This window comes from Oryctolagus cuniculus, chromosome 12 (genome assembly GCF_051225735.1).
Source record: "Oryctolagus cuniculus isolate XC-2025 breed Fujian yellow rabbit chromosome 12, ASM5122573v1, whole genome shotgun sequence".
In the NCBI taxonomy this organism is placed as follows: Eukaryota; Metazoa; Chordata; class Mammalia; order Lagomorpha; family Leporidae; genus Oryctolagus; species Oryctolagus cuniculus.
In genome coordinates, this window is record NC_142878.1 from 83,499,475 (window position 1) to 83,517,620 (window position 18,146).

Here is an 18,146-nt window from a genome sequence, read left to right on the forward strand (position 1 = left end):
CAGGAGTGTCAATTTGTAAAGTCAACAACAAGAGTCACTGTGCACTTACTCCTCATGTAGGATCTCTGTCCTTAATGTGCTGTACATTGAGATTTAATGCTATAATGAGAACTCAAACAGTATATTTCACTTTGTGTTTCTATGTGGGTGCAAACTGTTGAAATCTTTACTTAATGTATACTAAACTGATCTTCTGAAAAAAAAAAAAAAAAAAAAGAAAAGAAAAGAAAAAAGAAATTATCAATTCCCAACTTGACTCTCACTGGGATTAAACATGACAATAGGTCTGATCTGATTTCATCATCATTTAAAAAATCATCTATTATTTTTCACTTTATGTTTCTATGTGGGAGCAAACTGTTGAAATCTTTACTCAATGTACACTAAACTGATCTTCTGTATATTAAGAGATATTAAGAGAATCGAAAATGAATCTTGATGTGAATGGAAGGGGAGAGGGAGTGGGAAAGGGGAGGGTTGCGGGTGGGAGGGACGGTATGGGGGGGAAGCCATTGTAATCCATAAGCCGTACTTTGGAAATTTATATTCATTAAATAAAAGTTAAAAAAAAAAAAAAAAAAAAGAACATTGGCTTAGGAAGAAATATACCATATGGCTGGTATGAATAAGTGACTCTATCTCTGTGGCCAGAATTAAATTCATTTTAGTTTTTCTAACATAAAAAAATAAAGGCAATAACAAAAAAAAAAAAAAAAAAAAAAAAAGAAAGAAAGAAAAAAAAGAGCTGCTAGAGGCAGGTGTACAGTGAGAATTGAAAATATTCTTTTTCATACCAGAGGAAAAAAATAAAAACCTTTGGTAATTTGGAAATATTTACTAAAATATAAAATGTACATATCATCTGACCAAGTGATTCAATTCTTATTGATTCTACAGAAATTCATCAACATATTGTTTATAAATAGAATAAAAATAAAGAACATATTTTATAACACAGGACTAGCTAAATGAATTAAAAGTTCATCTACATGAGGCCAGCGCCGTGGCGCAACAGGTTAATCCTCCGCCTGCGGCACCGGGATCCCACATGGATGCTGGTTCTAGTCGTGGCTGCTCCTCTTCCAACCCAGCTCTCTGCTGTGGCCTGGGAAAGCAGTGGAAGATGGCCCAAGTCCTTGGGTCCCTGTACCCACATGGGAGAATGGGAGGAAGCTTCCGGGTTTGAATTGGCGCAGCTCCGGCCGTTGCGGCCATTTGGGGAGCGAACCAATGGAAGGAAGACCTTGCTCTCTGTCTCTTCCTCTCATTGTCTGTAACTCTACCTCTCAAATAAATCTTTAAAAAAATAAAAAGTTCATTTACATAATGAACAGGAAACCATTAAGACTGAGCTATGGGGCCAGTGCTGTGGCACAGTGGGTTAAGCTGCTGTCTACAGCACTGGCATCCCATATGGGTGCCAGTTTGAGTCCCCTGGCTGCTCCACTTCCAATCCAGCTCCCTGCTAATGTGTGCCTGAGAAAGCACAAGAGGATGTACCAGGTATCTGGGCCTCTGCACCCACATAGAAGACCCAGATGAAGCTTTTGGCTCCTGGCTTTAGTCTGATCCAGCCCTACCTAGCCACTGTGGCTCTTTGGGGAATGAACAGCGGATGGAAGATATCTCTCTTTCCTTCTCTGTAATTCTGATTTACAAAAAAATAAAGTCTCTAAAAAAAAAAAAAAAAAAAAAAAAAAAAGACTGAGCTATATGAAGGGGCATAAAAGATACACAAAATATTGTTTTAAATTTGAAAAGCAAAGTGCACAACAGTTTTACAGAATGAATCCATTTTGTGTATGCATAAACATTCATGTGTAAAGTCTGAAAAATACCAAAATTTCTATTTTTAAATTTTTATATTTCTATAATTTGAATGTTTAATAGTAAAGAGAGATATGAAACTTCAACGGTCAGGACAACAGTAATTAAATATAGAATAACCAAATAAACAAACATATTACCTGCTAGACAAGATACATAGTTCTTTCAAACTTGGAGCCATCGAATGATCTTTGTAATTTTCCCGAGAGAAAAACGTCTTTAGGCCATTTTTTGGGGAATCGTCCCTGGGAAACAAAGTAATTTACTTGCAAATTTGACAAATTCAAAATCTCACATTAGACTAAGAATTACAATCACACAACTGTAATTTATAAATACATGCTCTCTACACCCTTTACCTTTTAATTCACCTCTTTATATGTTTAATTTCATGTATCAGGTTTATGAACTTAGATGTTTTACTTCTTCAACAGCTTTAAGCCTAGGCTCATTATGAAATTATCCAGTTTGCAACTATTTATCCAGTTGCAACTATCAATCTTGCTTTCTGTATAAGTAAATAATTTATTCAATTAAATACATGTCAGAGAAACTTAAGTGTTAAAGAAACAACAGCCTTAAGCACAATCAAGAGTTTAGGGGACAGGGCTCACCCCTGGCTCTGAGGCATGTTAAAATGTCTGGTTGCTACTTAATGTCTTTTTTTCATGCACTACTGTGTCAGGCTAAAAGATACAACAACTGTCCTACCTATTTTTGTTAACACGGCAAAGGAGACAAATGGCACCCCTTTGTCCAAACTACCTCTATGGTAATATATGACTCTTTGTTCATTTCTGCTAAAACCAACTCTAGATATGATTTTGTGTAACATAATTAAGTTAGAGATGAACACATTGTAGTCAATACTTTCCATTTAGTAAGCATTCCAAAGAAACGCTGGCTGCCAAGGAATTAAAACAATAAAAATAATGACAGCCAGTAATCCTTGGAAAGACAAGGATAAGCTGGATTCTGTAGTAAATGGATAGTTTCAAGGGCTATTATGCTGTGCAAATGTCCTAGACCACATTTAGTTTGACAATGCCTTGCCTCTGAACACGTTCTCTACAGCACTGGCATGGAACACAGACACACACACCTCTTTTTTTTTTTTTTTTTTTTTTTTGACAGGCAGAGTGGACAGTGAAAGAGAGAGAGAAAGGTCTTCCTTTGCCGTTGGTTCACCCTCCAATAGCTGCTGTGGCCGGCGCGCTGTGGCCGGCGCACCGTGCTGATCCAATAGCAGGAGCCAGGTACTTATCCTGGTCTCCCCTTGGGGTGCAGGGCCCAAGGACTTGGGCCATCCTCCACTGTACTCCCTGGCCACAGCAGAGAGCTGGCCTGGAAGAGGGGCAACCGGGACAGAATCCGGCGCCCCGACCGGGACTAGAACCTGGTGTGCCGGCGCCGCAGACGGAGGATTAGCCTACTGAGCCGCGGTGCCGGCCCACACACACCTCTTAAAACCTACAACAGAACAATCTAAACAAGTGGCAAGTTTTGGTTGTCCCATTCCCTAAGCAGGGAATTCTAACATATCTCTTCTAAACACATTTCTTGCTTTTAATGGCATTTATCCAAAAAATCTCTGATTAAGGTATTAATGGCAAAACTAGAATATCTTATTTGATATGTACCAGGGCAGAGTTTCTTATTACCTGGCATGGTTCTGTGTGAGATCTGTCTAAATTCAAAGGTTTCTGTGTATCAACAAAATCAAAGGGCCTGAAGGAGTTTGAGCTCCTTGGAGATGAGAACATCATTTGCATTAAATGAATACTTACTGAACCTTCTGATTTAATATTCTTTGAGTCACGTGCTGTCTGAATAATCTGTGTGACCTTCATATCCTCCTTGGCTGGCTCAGTTTGTGCTACAATGATCCACAGCAGCAACATGTATTAGTTGGATGTCTACAGAATCATTGCACTGCTTCATGTGGTTCTCCATTTGCAAAATTCTCACTTTTAAAATAGTCTATGCATTTATATTATCATTTGCTAAAAATTCTAATATAACAACAACAAAAAAAACACGACGTCTTCTCTTAATAAGGACCTTTTGATTACTTGTAGGGAAATGGGCAAGGTTTTTGGGCTTAAGAAAGTTCCACCATCTCTCCTTCACAGGAGCCCAATCAACCTAATGGTAATTTTGAGTGATGAATGTCAGTAGAGGAAGTGCAGTCAGCAGTAATTCAATAGTGTTCAGTAGGTGAAGGTGAGAATAAATTCTGAGACCCTGAACTTGTATCTTCTGCTTCCCATGCCAACCATCAGCCCCACTCCCAGCCTCTTCAGCGGCCTACCAGGAGAGACAACTCACCAGTTCAGTATTGGTTCGCTCATGGTCATGTTGGAGCTCATCTTTATAGATTTCCGCTTCACTTCTAGCCCACAAGTCAGCTCACAGCCAAAGCTCCAAAAGAGGCAGAAATCCCTCCAGATCTACACTCAAGAAAAACAAAAGGTCAGGATCAAAAGCAAGCGATAGGCTAGGCCACGTGCTGTGAACTCCAGTGTAGAGAAACTTCTCCCTATCACCTGCTCTCACAGATAAATACTTCCAGGTTCTTTCTAACTGAACAGCTATGACGGAGGATGAGCTCTTCTCCACCTAACTTAAGCCAGGAGTCTCACTCTTAGGATATCTGATGAGGAATTAAGGGCCCAAGCAGATGGTGACTTCACGCCTGGATCCCGTGTATCTTAACTCAGTCGCTCCCCAACCCTTCACTGCCAAAGTAAATTTCACTTCCGTTTCCCCAGCTATACACTTTTTGGGGCAGGTGGGAAGGGGTGAGATAGGGCAGGATCCTAGGCCCTTGCAAGATCCCGATTCACATTTGCGGGACTTGCAACTTGAATGACATTTGACAGGCTCACTCGGACTTGACCTCCCCGTGCTCGGTGCTTCCCTTGGTCACCCCGGGGCACCGATAAAGTGGCCGGTGAGAAACTAACAGCCACATTCTGCAGGCTGCCTCTCGGCTCTGGACGGGCCTGAGCCGCTCCCACTTCATGGCCCTCTCACATTCCGATCCAAAGTGGGGCTGGGGAGTCGATGAAGGCCAAACCAACCGCCGACAGAAAGAGAACGAAAAAAGACTCACAAGTTCTTAGGAGGTAAAGTCAAGGGGCGAACAAAACTGGGGGAAGAGCCGCGCCCCAGCCGGGAACGGAGGCGCCCCGCCCGGCCCAGGGGGCGGCCATGTTCCCTCCTCCCGCTCCCCACCAGCGCGCCCGCCCACTAAACAGCGCCCTCCCTTCCGCCTGTTGGCTACAAGGCAGCCTTTCCGCCCACCTCATGGTCCGCGGCGGCTCAGGCCTCGGCCGCAGACCCCACTGCACACACGCTCCCACCCCAGGCTTCTCACTGTCGCGCGCGCTCCCCGAGAAGGCGGCATTTAAAGGACGAGGCCGCGCCGCCTCGGCCCTGCGTGATGACGTCGGCAGAGTCGCAGCGGGCGGGGCCTGCGCGTCTTGTAGGGGACGTCCTGCTGCCCGCCGTGCGAGCTCTGAGTGGCTCCGGCTGCGAAGGGCGTGGTGTGGTTTCGCGGCGGAAAGGGGTAGGGTGCTGGCTTGTTGTCCGAGTCCGCAACGTTTGAGTCGGGCTGGATAAATTGGAAGGACCCATAAAGGCTTGGCAGGACACTTAGACAAGTTTCTTAATTTCCTGAACTCCGACCCCTCATTTGGAAAGTGCAGATGAGCAACTACCTTGTAGTGTTTTGAAAAGGAATAAAAGAAATATGGGATGAGGCTGTGCTAAGCACAGTTCCTGGCCCATAATAAAGCCTATTTAAGTGCATCTTCCCCTCCACTCCACTGCCCGCCCCATGTTAGATGTCAGTTTCCACTCGTGACCACTTTTTCACACTGGTTTGTTACCACGAAGCTAAAACAACACTGAAGCTTACACATGGACGAAACCTGAGTATGGCTTTTGCTCCGGCTTTTTACCTCTGGGAATGTAAGACTTTTGAATTAAATAAAAGATAGGCAAGAGAGAGAGAAGTTACTAGTGCAGGAGGTACAAAGCAGGTTTGAATAATTAAAGACATTATAGAATACTTTACATGAGATAACAGATCAGGCAGTTGCCAGGTGGGCTCATTTGAGGAGCTTGGGTGTGTGCTTTGACGGTGCTATGGCTTGGATATTAGTTTTGCGGTTCCCTCATAGGCCCACTTGCTGTTGAGAGAGCTTGCAAACAATCCAATTACTCTATAGAGGCGGCAGGCTCAGTGGGTGGTACTTAGATAATGGGGGTATGACCTTGGAAGACGGTTCTCCGGAGGGCATTGGTTGTAAAAGCCCGAGTGGGGTGGGCCCGCCGGGCCGCCCGCCCCCTGTCTTGCACTCTGCTTCCTGGCTCCCTCTTCACAAGCTCTACCACTGTCCTCTGAGCCGACCAGGTGGCTGAAGTGATGGACGCTACTCCGTCTTGAACGGCGAACATCCAAAACCGTGAGCCAAAACAAACTTCCTTCCTTCCTTCGTGGCTTATTACAGTGGCGAAAGTTCAGACGGGAAATTGGTACCAAGGAGTGGAATCATTACTATATATATGGAAATGGGGTGCAGCTTTTGGAATTGGTTTCCTAGAAAAGATTGGAAGAGTTTGGGGGAGCTGGCAAGGTTCAACGTTCTATGGCTATGTCTCGCAGTAGAGGCTGTTGGGTCAGGGCTCCCAACAGCAGAGTGCTGGTGGAAAAGTGGACGGACGGTCAAGGGGATGTTGGTGAGGTTTCAGGTGGCAATGAGAGTTCTATTGGGAGGTGGAGTGCCTTTGCTGCACTGGGGCAAAGAACCTGGCTTTCCTGTGTCCTTGTCCTGAGAATCTGTGGAGGCTGAACTTAAAGATGGTGAACTAGTTCAGTTTGGTGGAGGAAATCTCAAGGTGGCAAAGAATTTGGGCTGCAGCATGGGTGGTGGTGGTGGTGAAGTTTTACACTGAGAATCAGAAACAGAATGGAAAACATGCAGAAAATTAGTAGCTTAGCGAGAGAAGGCAGGAAGAACAAGTCTGTTTGGGACAAGAAAGTCAGGTGGAAAACTCTTGTGCTAAGGAGATGAGTGGAGGTAAAAGTGAGCCCGGGCAATGAAGCCCTTGTGAGTTGCAGTCATGGTTCAGGTGGATCCAGGTGTAGCTAGTGCTGGCGGCTGCACCTGGGCATCCCATGAGGCTGGTTTTCACAGGTGCGCAAAATGTAAGCAATAGGGAGTCATGAGGCTTGTACCAAGATTTCAAAGGAAAGCCTCTGATGTGGTGATGGCTAGTAGAACTGTGGGAGTGAGGGAGCAGAAAGGTAGAGTTCTTAGAATAGGAAGTGCCAAGCAGGAAAAGCTTTGAGAAGTGTGCCACGTGATCTTTGGAAGGCTGCAGACTTCATGCGAAGCCAGCCTGAGAGCACAGCCATGGGGCGGAGGGCGATGCAGAGGCACAGAGGAGTCTTCAAAATGGAGGAAGCAGGGCAGGGCAAGAGAAGGGGGAGAAAGAGCCTCTTCTAAGAACAATGATGCTTATTTGGGAATACCTGAGCACTGCAGTGGGCATAGAATGCCTTAGTAAATTATGAGCACACGCAGAGATGTTGAGGCAAAGGGAGGTTTTTTTTTTTTTTTTAGCTCAGTTTGTTTTTCATTATATTTTTAACATTTAACATTTCTTTATGGTAAAGACATTCAAAATCTTAGTTTTAAGAGTAATACACAGTACACGATCCATGTATATAGTTCTGCTACTTTGCCAAAGGACCCCAGAATTCTTACTACTATGTAACTCTTAGTGTCCATTGATCAGTGTTTCCCCATCCCCCCACTCTTCCCAAACTCTAGTAATCACCCTCCTCTACCCTTCAGTGAGATCAACTTTTTAAGCTGCTACATACAAATAAAATCATGCAGTGTTTGTCTTAGTGTGCTTGGCTTATTTCACTTACCATAGTGGCCCCTACTTGGGTCCGTGTTGTTGTAGTGAGCATTTCATCCATTTTATGGTTGGTTACTATTCCTTTGGGTATCTATGTACCATACGTTCCTTATCCATTCATCAGTTGGTACACACTTAGGCTGTTTGTATTTCTTGGCTATTGTGAAGAGTGCTATCATAAACACAGGAGTGCAGAGATACAGAAAGAGTGATTTCATTTCCCTTGGGTGGAATTTTCCAGTGGTGCAATTTTTGGATCATACAGTAGTTATATTTTTAGTTTGTTGAAAAAAACTCAATACTATTTATCACAATGGCTGTACTAACATTCCCATCAACAATATAAAGGAGCTCCCTTTTTTTCCTACATACTTATCAACACTTGTTATCTTTTGCCTTCTTGATAATTCTCAATCTAACTGGAGTGAGATGATACCTTATTGTGGATTGGATTTGCATTTCTCTGAGTGATGTTGAGCATTTTTTAATGCTCATATCAGCCATTAGTATGTATTCCTTTGAGAAATGTCTGTTTAAATCTGCTTGGGGCAGGTATTTGGGCCAGTGGGTTAAGAGACCATTTGGGACACTCATGTCCCGTTTTCCTATTTTGGAGTTCCTGGGTTTGAGCCTCAGTTTTCCCAATTCCAGGTTTCTGCTAATGCACACCTTGCAGCAGGTGATAGCTTAAGTGGTTGGGTCCCTGCCACCCAAGATAGGAAACCTGAAAACCTGTATTGAGCTCCTCCTGGCTTCTGTGTGGACCAATCCCAGCTGTTGCAGGCATTTGAGAAGTGAATCAGCAGACTGGACAGCTCTGTCTCTGAAATACATATATAAAATTATATTTTAAGAAATCTGCCCACTTTAAAATTGTCTGTTTTATTGCTGTTGAGTTGATTGAGTTCCGTATGTATTGTGGTTATTAACCCCGTGTCATGTGTATAACTTGTGCATGTTGTCTGCCTTTTGTTGCTGTTGAGTTAATTGGGTTCCATATACTGGTTGTTAACCCCTTATAAAATTTATAGCTTGCAAATATCTGCGATTTTGTAGGTTGCTTTTTTACTCTGTTTACTGTGCTGAAGCTCTTCAGTTCAATCAAGTTGCATTTTTTTTTTTTTTTTTTTTGCTTTCATTGTCTGTGCTCTTATGGTCTGATTGCAAAAAATCCTTGCCCACTCCAATGTTGTGAAGTTTTTGCCATCTTTTCCCAAGAGCATCAAAGTCTGAGGTCTTGAGTCCATTTTGAATTGTGTTTTGTACACAGTCTAGTTTCATTCCTTTGCTTGCAGATACTCAGTTTTCTCAGGCTGATTTGTTGAAAAGACTGTCTTTTTTGAAAGCTTGTTCTTAGCACCTTCGTCAAAGATCAGTTGGGGAAAAATGTGAGTTTATTTCTAGGGTGTATGTTCTGTTCTATTGGTCTATGTTTTTACGCAAGTACCATGCTGCTTTAATTATTTTAGTTTTGTAATGTACTTTAAAGCTAGATGGTGTTTTGAATGCCTCCTACTTTCTTCTGCTCAAGATTGTTTTGACTATTCAGTGCTATTTTGTGGCATCACACACATGTTCGTACTGTATTTTCTAGTTCTCTGAAAATGTCATTGGCATTTTGATAGAGATTATATTGAGTCTATAAATTTGTGTTGCATGGGCATTTTAATGATATTAATTATTTCAGGCCATCAGCAGAGTATCTTCATTTCTTTGTGTCCTCTTCAATTTCTTTCATCTTTTTTTTTTTTTTTAATATGAAAGGCAGAGTTATGGGGAGAGAGGAAGAGAAAAGAATGGCTGCAACAGCCAAGGCTGGGCCAGGACAAAGTCAGGAGCTTCATGTAGATCTCCGACATGAGTGCAGGGGCCCAAGGACTTGGGCCATCCTCCACTACTCTCCCATCTGCATTAGTAAGGAGCTAGATAGGAAGTGAAGCAGCCAGGACACAAAGTGGCACCATACGGGATGCCTGTGTCACAGGTGTTGGCTTAACTCGATAGGCCACAGGGCCAACCCCTGCATGTTTACTTTATAACCTGCAGCTTTGCTGAGTTCATTAATTCAAATAGTTTTTTTTTTTTTTTGAGGGGTTGGAATCTTTTGAAGTTTTCTATATAAGATAATGTTGTGGGGCCGGCGCGGTAGCGCACTAGGTTAATCCATATGCGTGCCGGGTTCTAGTCCTGGTTGCTCCGCAGCTCTCTGCTGTGGCCCGGGAGGGCAGTGGAGGATGGCCCAAGTGCTTGGGCCCTGCATCCACATGGGAGACCAAGAGGAAGCACCTGGCTTCTGGCTTCAGATCGGTGTAGCTCCGCACATAGTGGCCATTTGTGGGGTAAACCAACGGAAGGAAGCCCTTTCTCTCTGTCTCTCTCTCACTGTCTAACTCTGCCTGTCCAAAAAATTAAAAAAAAAAAAAAGATAATGTCTTTTGCAAACAGTCACAATTGACTTCCTTCCTTTCTCTTGCTTGTTTGCTGTGACTGGGTTTGCTAGTACTATATTGAATAAAAGTGGTGAAAGCAGGTGTTTTGTCTTGAAGAAAAGCTTTCAGCCTTTCCTTGTTCGGTGTGTTAGCTTCTTACATATGGCCATCAATATGTTGAGATACAATCCTTTTATTCCTAGTTTGTTCAGATTATTTTTTTTTGTATATGAGGGGGTGTTGGATTTGTCAGATGCCTCCTCTGCATCTGTTGATGAGCATACGACCTTTGTTCTTCATTCTGGTGATGTGTATCACGTGTATTGATTTTTTTTTTTTTTGACAGGCAGAGTGGACAGTGAGAGAGAGAGACAGAGAGAAAGGTCTTCCTTTGCCGTTGGTTCACCCTCCAATGGCCGCCCCGGCCAGCGCGCTGCGGCCGGCGTACTGCGCTGATCCGATGGCAGGAGCCAGGTATTTATCCTGGTCTCCCATGGGGTGTAGGGCCCAAGTACTCGGGCCATCCTCCACTGTACTCCCTGGCCACAGCAGAGAGCTGGCCTGGAAGAGGGGCAACTAGGACAGAATCCAGTGCCCCGACTGGGACTAGAAACCGGTGTGCTGGCGCTGCAAGGCGGAGGATTAGCCTAGTGAGCCGCGGCGCCTGCTATGTATATTGATTTGTACATCGTGAGCCAGCCATCCTTTGCCTTGCTAGTTGGGAGGAATCCCTTCTGATCGTGTGAATAATGGTTTTCATGTGCTGCTGGATTTGGTTTGCAAGTGTTTCAGAAGATTTTTGCATCTATGTTCATCATCTGTTGTTCTCTTTTGTTGTGTCCTTGTCTGGTTTTGGCATTCAAGGTAATTCTGCCATCATAGAATGTTTGAAAGAATTCCCTCCTATTTTCTGTAATAATCTAAAAACAATTGATGTTAATTATGCTTTAAATGTTTTGTAGAATTCAGCAGTGGAACCATCTGGTACTGGGCTTTTCTTTGATGGGAGACTTTTATTGATTTAGTCTTGCTGCTTGTTATTTAGGTATTTCTTCATGATTAAATTGATAAGTTGTATGTGTCCAGAATTTATTTATTTCCTCTGTAATTATTCTTGTTGCTGTATGATTAATTGACAATAATCACTAACAATTCTTGTATATCAGTTATAATGTCTCCGTTGTCATCTGATTTTTTTTTAAAGAATTATTTATTTTGAAAGGCAGATTTACAGAATGGGGGGGGTGGATCTTCCATCCACTAGTTCACTCCCCAATGACCACAACGGCTGGGGCTGGGCTAGGTGGAAGCCAGGAGCCAGGACCGCCATCTGAGTCATCTTTATGAGTGGCAGGGGCCCCAAGTACTTGGGCCGTCTTCTGATTTCCCAGGTGCATTTACCAGGTGCTGAATCAGAAGTGGAGCAAGGCTGGTGCTGTGGCTTAGTGGGCTAACTTTCTGCCTGTGGCGCCGGCATCCCTTACGGGCACTGGTTTGTATCCCAGCTGTTCTTCTTATGATCCAGCTCTCTGGAAAGCAGCTGAAGATGGCCCAAGTGCTTGGGTCACTGCACCCATGTGGGAGACGCATAGGAAGCTCCTGGATCCTGGCTTTGGATTGGCCTAGCTCCGGCCATTGTGGCCATTTGGGGAGTGAACAAACGGATGGAAGACCTCTCTCTCTGTCTCTCCTCTCTATCTGTAACTCTGCCTCTCAAATAAAACTTAAAAAAAAGGCAAAAAACAAAGAAGTTGAGTATCTGGGACTCAGAACTGGCACCCGTATGGGATGCTGGCATCACAGGCCATGGCCTAACCTGCTACACCACAGTGCTGGCCCCCATCTCTAGTTTTGAATCCCCTCATTTATTAGTCTGGCTAAGCATTTCTCATTTTTGTTAATCTTCAAAGAGCCAGATCCTTGTTTCATTGATATTTTTTTTGTAAAGTCTCTTTCCTATGTATTCATGTCCTAAGTTTTATTATTTCTTGTCTTTTACTCATTTTGAGTTTGATTGCCTGTATTTTCCTAGATCATTCAGGAATAGCAATAAATTGGTTGAGATCTTTGTGCTGTTTTGGAAATGGGCATTAATTGCTATAAAATTCCCTCTTAATACTGCTTTTGCTATATCCCATAGGTTTTGGTATGTTTTTCCTTTTTAATCTGTCTCAAGAAATGTTTAAATTTTCATTTTTCTCTTGATCCATTCATTGTTCAGGAATAAGTTGTTTGGTTTTTATCTATTTATTTTGCTTTCAAAGTTTTTCTTGTTACTAATTTACAGTTGTATATCATTGTGATCAGAAATCATACTTGTTTTTGAAATTGTTTACTTGTTTTGTGACCATATGATCTGTCCTGGAGAATGTTTCATGTGCTGTTGAGAGGAACATGTAATCCGCACCTATTAGATGGAGTGTCTGTTAGGTCTAATTGATTTTTGGTGCAATTTTCTATCTGGATGAGCTGTATCTCTCTGAAGGGGATGTTAAAATTCCCCATTATTACTGTTTTGGAGTCTTACATGTCCCTTTAAGTCTACTAATACTTGCTTTGAGGTGAGGGTTTGACTCAGTGGTCAGGGTGCTGCTTGGCATGCTGGCATCCTGTATCAGAGTGCACAGTAACAGGGAACAGGATCAGAATTGGAAGAGCTGGACTCAAACCTGTACCCATATGGGATACCAGTGTTGCAGGTGGCAGCTTAACCTGCTACTCCACAACAACAGCCTGCCTCCCTCCTTCCCTCCCTCCCTCTCTCTCTCTCTCTCTCTCTCTCTTTCAAGATTTATTTATTTGAGAGGGGGGAGACAGACACACACACACACACAGATAGAAAGAGAGATCTTCTGATTCACTCCGCTAATGGCTGCAATAGCTGGGGCTGGGCCAGGCTGAAGCTAGGAATCCGGAACTTCATGTAGGTCTCCCATGTGGGTGGCATAGTCTCAATTACTCTAGCCATCTTCCTGTGCCTTCCAGGTGCATTAACAGGGAGCTGGATCAAAAGTGGAACAGTGGATTTGAACCAGCACCAATGTGGGATGCTGAGGTTGCAGGCTTCGGCTTAACCCAACGCATCACAACACCAGCCCATGAATGTGTTTTCGATTGTAAGATGGGCATAATCCTTTGTGGGGAGCGGGGGGAGTCAAAAGCAGAATGCTGTGATTTGGATTTTCGTTTCAGTGTCTGTGTGTTAAAGGTTTGGGCCCAGGATGGCATGATGGGAGAAGGTACAAACTGGATCCAATTTGGTGTACGAGAGATGGGCCTGGTGGGTGGTCCTTGAGTCACTGGGGGTGTGTCCTTGGAAAATAATTATTGTGAGAGGTTTGGTTGTAAAAGCTGAGTTGGGTCCAGCCTCTAGCTGCTTGCAGGCTCACCATATTATCATTCTGTTATAGGGGAGATGACCCCCGGCTGGACTTGTTCCAGGTTAAGGGAGACATTGATACAGGTGGGCAAGAAAACAAGGTTTATTTACAGGGATAGCACACACCAAACTGGGAGTATGGGCAAGGTTGGGAAGGAGAATAAGCTGCAGCTGACAAAGGTCACAGTTGCCCTTTTATACAGGGTAGGATATACATACAGGGTAGCCCTGGGTAGGGCCTAATTGCATATTCAGGAGAGGCAGAGTTTGGGGCAGGGCTGCAGTGCATGTTGTCATCTCTAGGACAGTGTCCTGTGTCTGGTGCATCATGGGAAGTGGGCTCAGGTGCATGAGGAGGAGTAGATGTGCTGAGCCTGCTGCTATGTTGGTGGGGTTTGGGAGATGTAGGGCTGCTGCTCCAGACATTGTGGCAGGCCTGAGTTCCTCCTCACAGTCTACCTGCCAATATCAGTTCCTGCACATGTGCTCCACAGTTTCTATCTCCTGCCTTTCCACTCTACTGAACTAATGGAGTCTGCCAAGTCTTGGGTTTTGAACCTCTAAAAATTGAGTTAAAATAAACTGTAAGTAGCTTTTCTCAGGTATTTGATAAGGTGGTGAAAAGCTCACCAATACAGATAGGAAGGGGCATTGGAGACAGACTGGTACAAAGAATTTAAGAAACCTGTTGCATGGACAGATTCTATTTATGTGCTCTTGGGAAAGCATGTTATGAGTTTAAGAAGGATTGATGATATTGGTACAAGTTATGCCACAGGGGCCCTTAGGTAGTTTATTTTACCTGGACTGTGAGCACTGTGAAGGGTAATAGAGAGAAAGGATGGAAAATGGGCTGGAGCCAGACCATAGACAATGTTATAAGCCAGACGAAGGAAGTAGGACTTTATAAGCAGTAGCTTGCTAAGGGGAGGAATAAGTTTACAAGCAGAGTGATGACACAGAGCTTCTGTACTTAGTTAAGTTTATTTGGCAACATGTGTGAATGGCAGAGAAGAGGCCAGTTATAAGATAGTGCTTGTTGGCCGGCGCCGCGGCTCACTAGGCTAATCCTCCGCCTTGCGGCGCCGGCACACCGGGTTCCAGTACTGGTCAGGGCGCCGGATTCTGTCCCTGTTGCCCCTCTTCCAGGCCAGCTCTCTGCTGTGGCCAGGGAGTGCAGTGGAGGATTGCCTGAGTACTTGGGCCCTGCACCCCATGGGAGACCAGGAGAAGTACCTGGCTCCTGCCATCGGATCAGCGCGGTGCGCTGGCCGCGGCGGCCATTGGAGGGTGAACCAACAGCAAAAGGAAGACCTTTCTCTCTGACTGTCCACTCTGCCTGTCAAAAAAAAAAAAAAAAAATAGTGCTTGTGAGTTCTTGAAAGTCAACCCGAGCAATGCCTGGTAGTGTGCACTAGCATTTCTTATTAGCTAAGTGACCTTGCTGGCTTGGGCTAGGACAAAAGCAGTTGTATCTGTGAACTTGTTATTTCTACAATGAAATAGCCTGGCATGAGTTATTTATGAAGCAAAGAGGTTGATATAGTCACAGTTTGGGAGGTACTGAGTCTATGGCATGGTGCAGGCTTTGGCTTTGGGGAGGAGCCTATGGAGGATGGTATAGAGCCTGTAGAGCGGCAAGTGGGGAGCAAGGAAGTAGTGGGTGCAAACGTAGGTGTCTATAATAAGTTTCTCAGGAGAACTCAAGAGGTCACAGAACTCTTCCCAGGGCATGCCCCCAGTGACCCAATGATCTCCCACCAGGCCCTACCTTCTAAACACCATAGAGTTAAGTTTCTACCCTCCTGGTAGCATTGCCTTGTGACTTTGGGGTTTAAGTTCTGGCATGAGTTCCAGGGCCAAATCCCATTCAAAGCATAGTGACAGTGTATCAGTTGATGTGTTGGGTACTACAGCTGTCCTCCCTTATCCATGGTTCTGCTTTCTGTAGTTTTGGTTACCTGCAAAACTGTGCTTTGAAAATCTTACATGGAAAATTCTAGAAGTAAACAATTCATACATTTTGAGTGACTTTTATTATAGTATATATTTGACTGTTTTATTTGTTATGGTTGTTAATGCCTTACTATGTTTATGTTAAAGTATAATAGGTGTATATATAAGGCAAAATGATAAAACTGGGGTTAAGTACTATCTGTGGTTTCAGGAATCCACCGGGAGTCTTGAAACATTCCTTAAGGATAAGGGGGGGGGGGTTGCTGTAGCTCACTAGGCAGGGAGAGCTAGAGATTCCTTCCCTAGTCTGCAGCAACTGCTGTGATTGTTTAAAAACTCATGGTGTTGAGATGTACTAGCCCATAGTAGTGTGCCGTGGTAGCTTCCCCAGACATGCTGTGTGTTGATTCCAGATGATCATCAAACACTATGAGCATGCCCTGGCCTGGTATATTGGCGTCCCAGTGGTTGCTAGGTAGTGCACAGAATAAGAATTGTAGAACCAGAAGGACCTGGCATTTTTCATCCTCCCCTGCTACTGCACTTCCTCCTCCCCCCATTCATATAATGAAACCTTCATTCCCAATGTGGCGGTATTTGCAGGTGTGGCACTGAGGGAGGTAATTAGGTTTTAAGTCCTGAGAGTAGAGCGTCTGTGATAGGTTTAGTACATTTATAAGAGACAAGAGCTCACTGTCTGCGCCACATGAGGACACAGCAAGAAGATGGCCATGTGCAAGCCAGAAGCAGGACCCTCACCACAAAGTGTTTTGGCTGGCACCTGAGTCTGGACTTGGCAGCCTCCAGAACCATAGAAAATGTCTGTTGTTTAAGCTGCACAGTCTCCGGTATTGTTATAGCAGCCTGAGCAGAGTAACACCTGTTAAAATAGATTAAACATACACATCCTTTTATTATTACTATCATGCTCTACCTTGTAAACCACAAGCAGCTAGTTGAAAGACCATGGATTTTTCGGAGTTAGCAGGTTTGTATGTCAGTTCTGTCAACTGAGAGTGTGATAGTTGTGTGACCTTCTGGAGTCTTTGTCCTCACCTGGATCAGGGAGACAGTAATAGCTCAGCTACAGGAGTGTTGGGAGGATTAGTAGAATGCTCTTGTTCTGCACAAGGTGGTGTTTGGCCGAGCAGTGAAGACAACTGTGTACCATATCAGAGCACCCGGGTTGAATCCTGACAATGCTTCTCACTCCAGTTTCCAAATATGCACTTAGGGGGGAAACAGGGATGGACAGTAGTTGGGTTCCTGCCCCCAACATGGGAGACGGGGATTGAGTTCCTGGCTCCTAGCTTTAACCTGGCCTGTATGCGTAGAACAACTACCAGCGAGAATACTTTTAAGCAGGTTAAAGAAATACTAATTCGGTACAACCTGAAGTAGAATCATCTAAGATATGTTATGACTGATTATGAGAAAAATTAAATTGAAAAAGGGTTAGTTGGACAAATCTACAGAGGCCTTTGGAAATGTAGAGCATTTAAAAGCTATGTTCCTCATTGTATTTTTTGTCAGACCTAGCCCTGGCCATTTTAGGCACTGGTAGAGTGAAGTGGTACATGAGGTCTCTGTCTCTTACTCTTGGAAAATACATAGAAGTATAAATGATCAAAGGAGAATAAAACAGTGGAGGTAGCACTGTGAACAAAGGCTTGAACAGAGAAGAAAGGCTGTACGCACATAGAAGGTTCTGTGCGAACACAAATGAGCAAGGTACGAATGCTGTTGGAGAAAAGGTAGAGACTGCTTCAGAGAAAGAGTTTAAATTGTGTCTTTAAGGATGAGCATGAGTTAACCAGGTAAAACAAGGCTGTGGGTTTTCAGGTTTGCAGAATGCTCAGAAGTGTGCATCAGCTCTGTATGTTCTGGGGGAGAGGAAAAGCCACTGTGTGTTTTAGTTTTTGTTTCTGTTTTTTTCCTGTGGGGAATGAAGCCCATTGGAGTGGAAAGGGGAGGGCAGCCAGAGGTGGTTCATGCTGTGCTAGAGATTTGGGGCTTCTTTCTCTGGTACATGGGGAACCACTCTGTGCATGTTAGCAACTAGTGAGCTGTAATCTATACATCGTAAAATTCACCTATTTACATGTGTCATGAAGTGATTTTTAGTCAATGTACAGGATATTGCAATCATCCACACTGCCAAATTTTAGAACATTTCCATTTTACTGACAAATCTTTTGTGTTCATTTGCAGCCAGTGCTGCTTTCCACACCCAGCCAGTCACTCATCCACTTTGTCTGCAGATTTGCCCTTTCTGGACATTTCATGTACATGAAATCATGTGCTATCTACTTTTTGCATCTGGATTCTTGGTGTGCTTTTAGGACCCTCTCTTGGTGTGCTTTTAGGACCCTCCGGGCTGTAGCATGTGTTATTGATGCATGCACTTCGTTTTTGCTGCTTATTGGTAGTAGCTCATTTAAGGACATACCCCATTGTGTTGAACTAGTCAACGTTTGATGAATACTTAGATGTTTCTGCTTTTTGGCTATCGAGAATGATGTTGCTATGAACACTTGTATACAAGTCTTTGTGTGACCTTTGTGTTGTTATTTCTCTTGAGTAGATATCTAGGAGTGCACTTGCTGAGTTGTGTGATG

General features: G+C 43.9%; 1 protein-coding gene and 1 long non-coding RNA gene across 10 annotated transcripts in view; one reads left to right on the plus strand and one right to left on the minus strand.

Annotated features, from left to right (window-relative positions):
* The window catches only part of ICE2 (interactor of little elongation complex ELL subunit 2), a 42,346-nt gene extending 37,047 nt beyond the window's left edge, over positions 1 to 5,299 (minus strand). For 2 of the 5 annotated variants that reach the window (XM_008268941.5, XM_008268940.5), the window contains exons 1-3: positions 5,134 to 5,299; positions 4,156 to 4,277; positions 1,968 to 2,072 (exon numbers count right to left, since the gene is read on the minus strand). Coding sequence is in view for 2 of the 5 variants with exons in the window: in XM_008268940.5 (XP_008267162.1) it covers positions 1,968 to 2,072; positions 4,156 to 4,196 (146 nt within the window). In the remaining 3 variants the exon portion in view is untranslated. Of the gene's footprint in view, positions 1 to 1,967; positions 2,073 to 4,155; positions 4,278 to 4,942; positions 5,084 to 5,133 lie in introns of those variants that run through there. The other 3 variants (XM_070054302.2, XM_002718197.6, XM_089310498.1) reach the window with 2 other exon arrangements.
* Positions 5,300 to 5,933: 634 nt separating this feature from the next.
* LOC149123132 (uncharacterized) overlaps positions 5,934 to 18,146 on the plus strand; it is a 74,162-nt gene continuing 61,949 nt past the window's right edge. Inside the window, exon 1 of one of the 5 annotated variants that reach the window (XR_016218222.1) lies at positions 5,934 to 6,299. This is a non-coding gene — a long non-coding RNA (uncharacterized LOC149123132). The remainder of the gene's footprint in view (positions 6,300 to 18,146) is intronic. The other 4 variants (XR_016218221.1, XR_016218220.1, XR_016218224.1 and 1 more) reach the window with 4 other exon arrangements.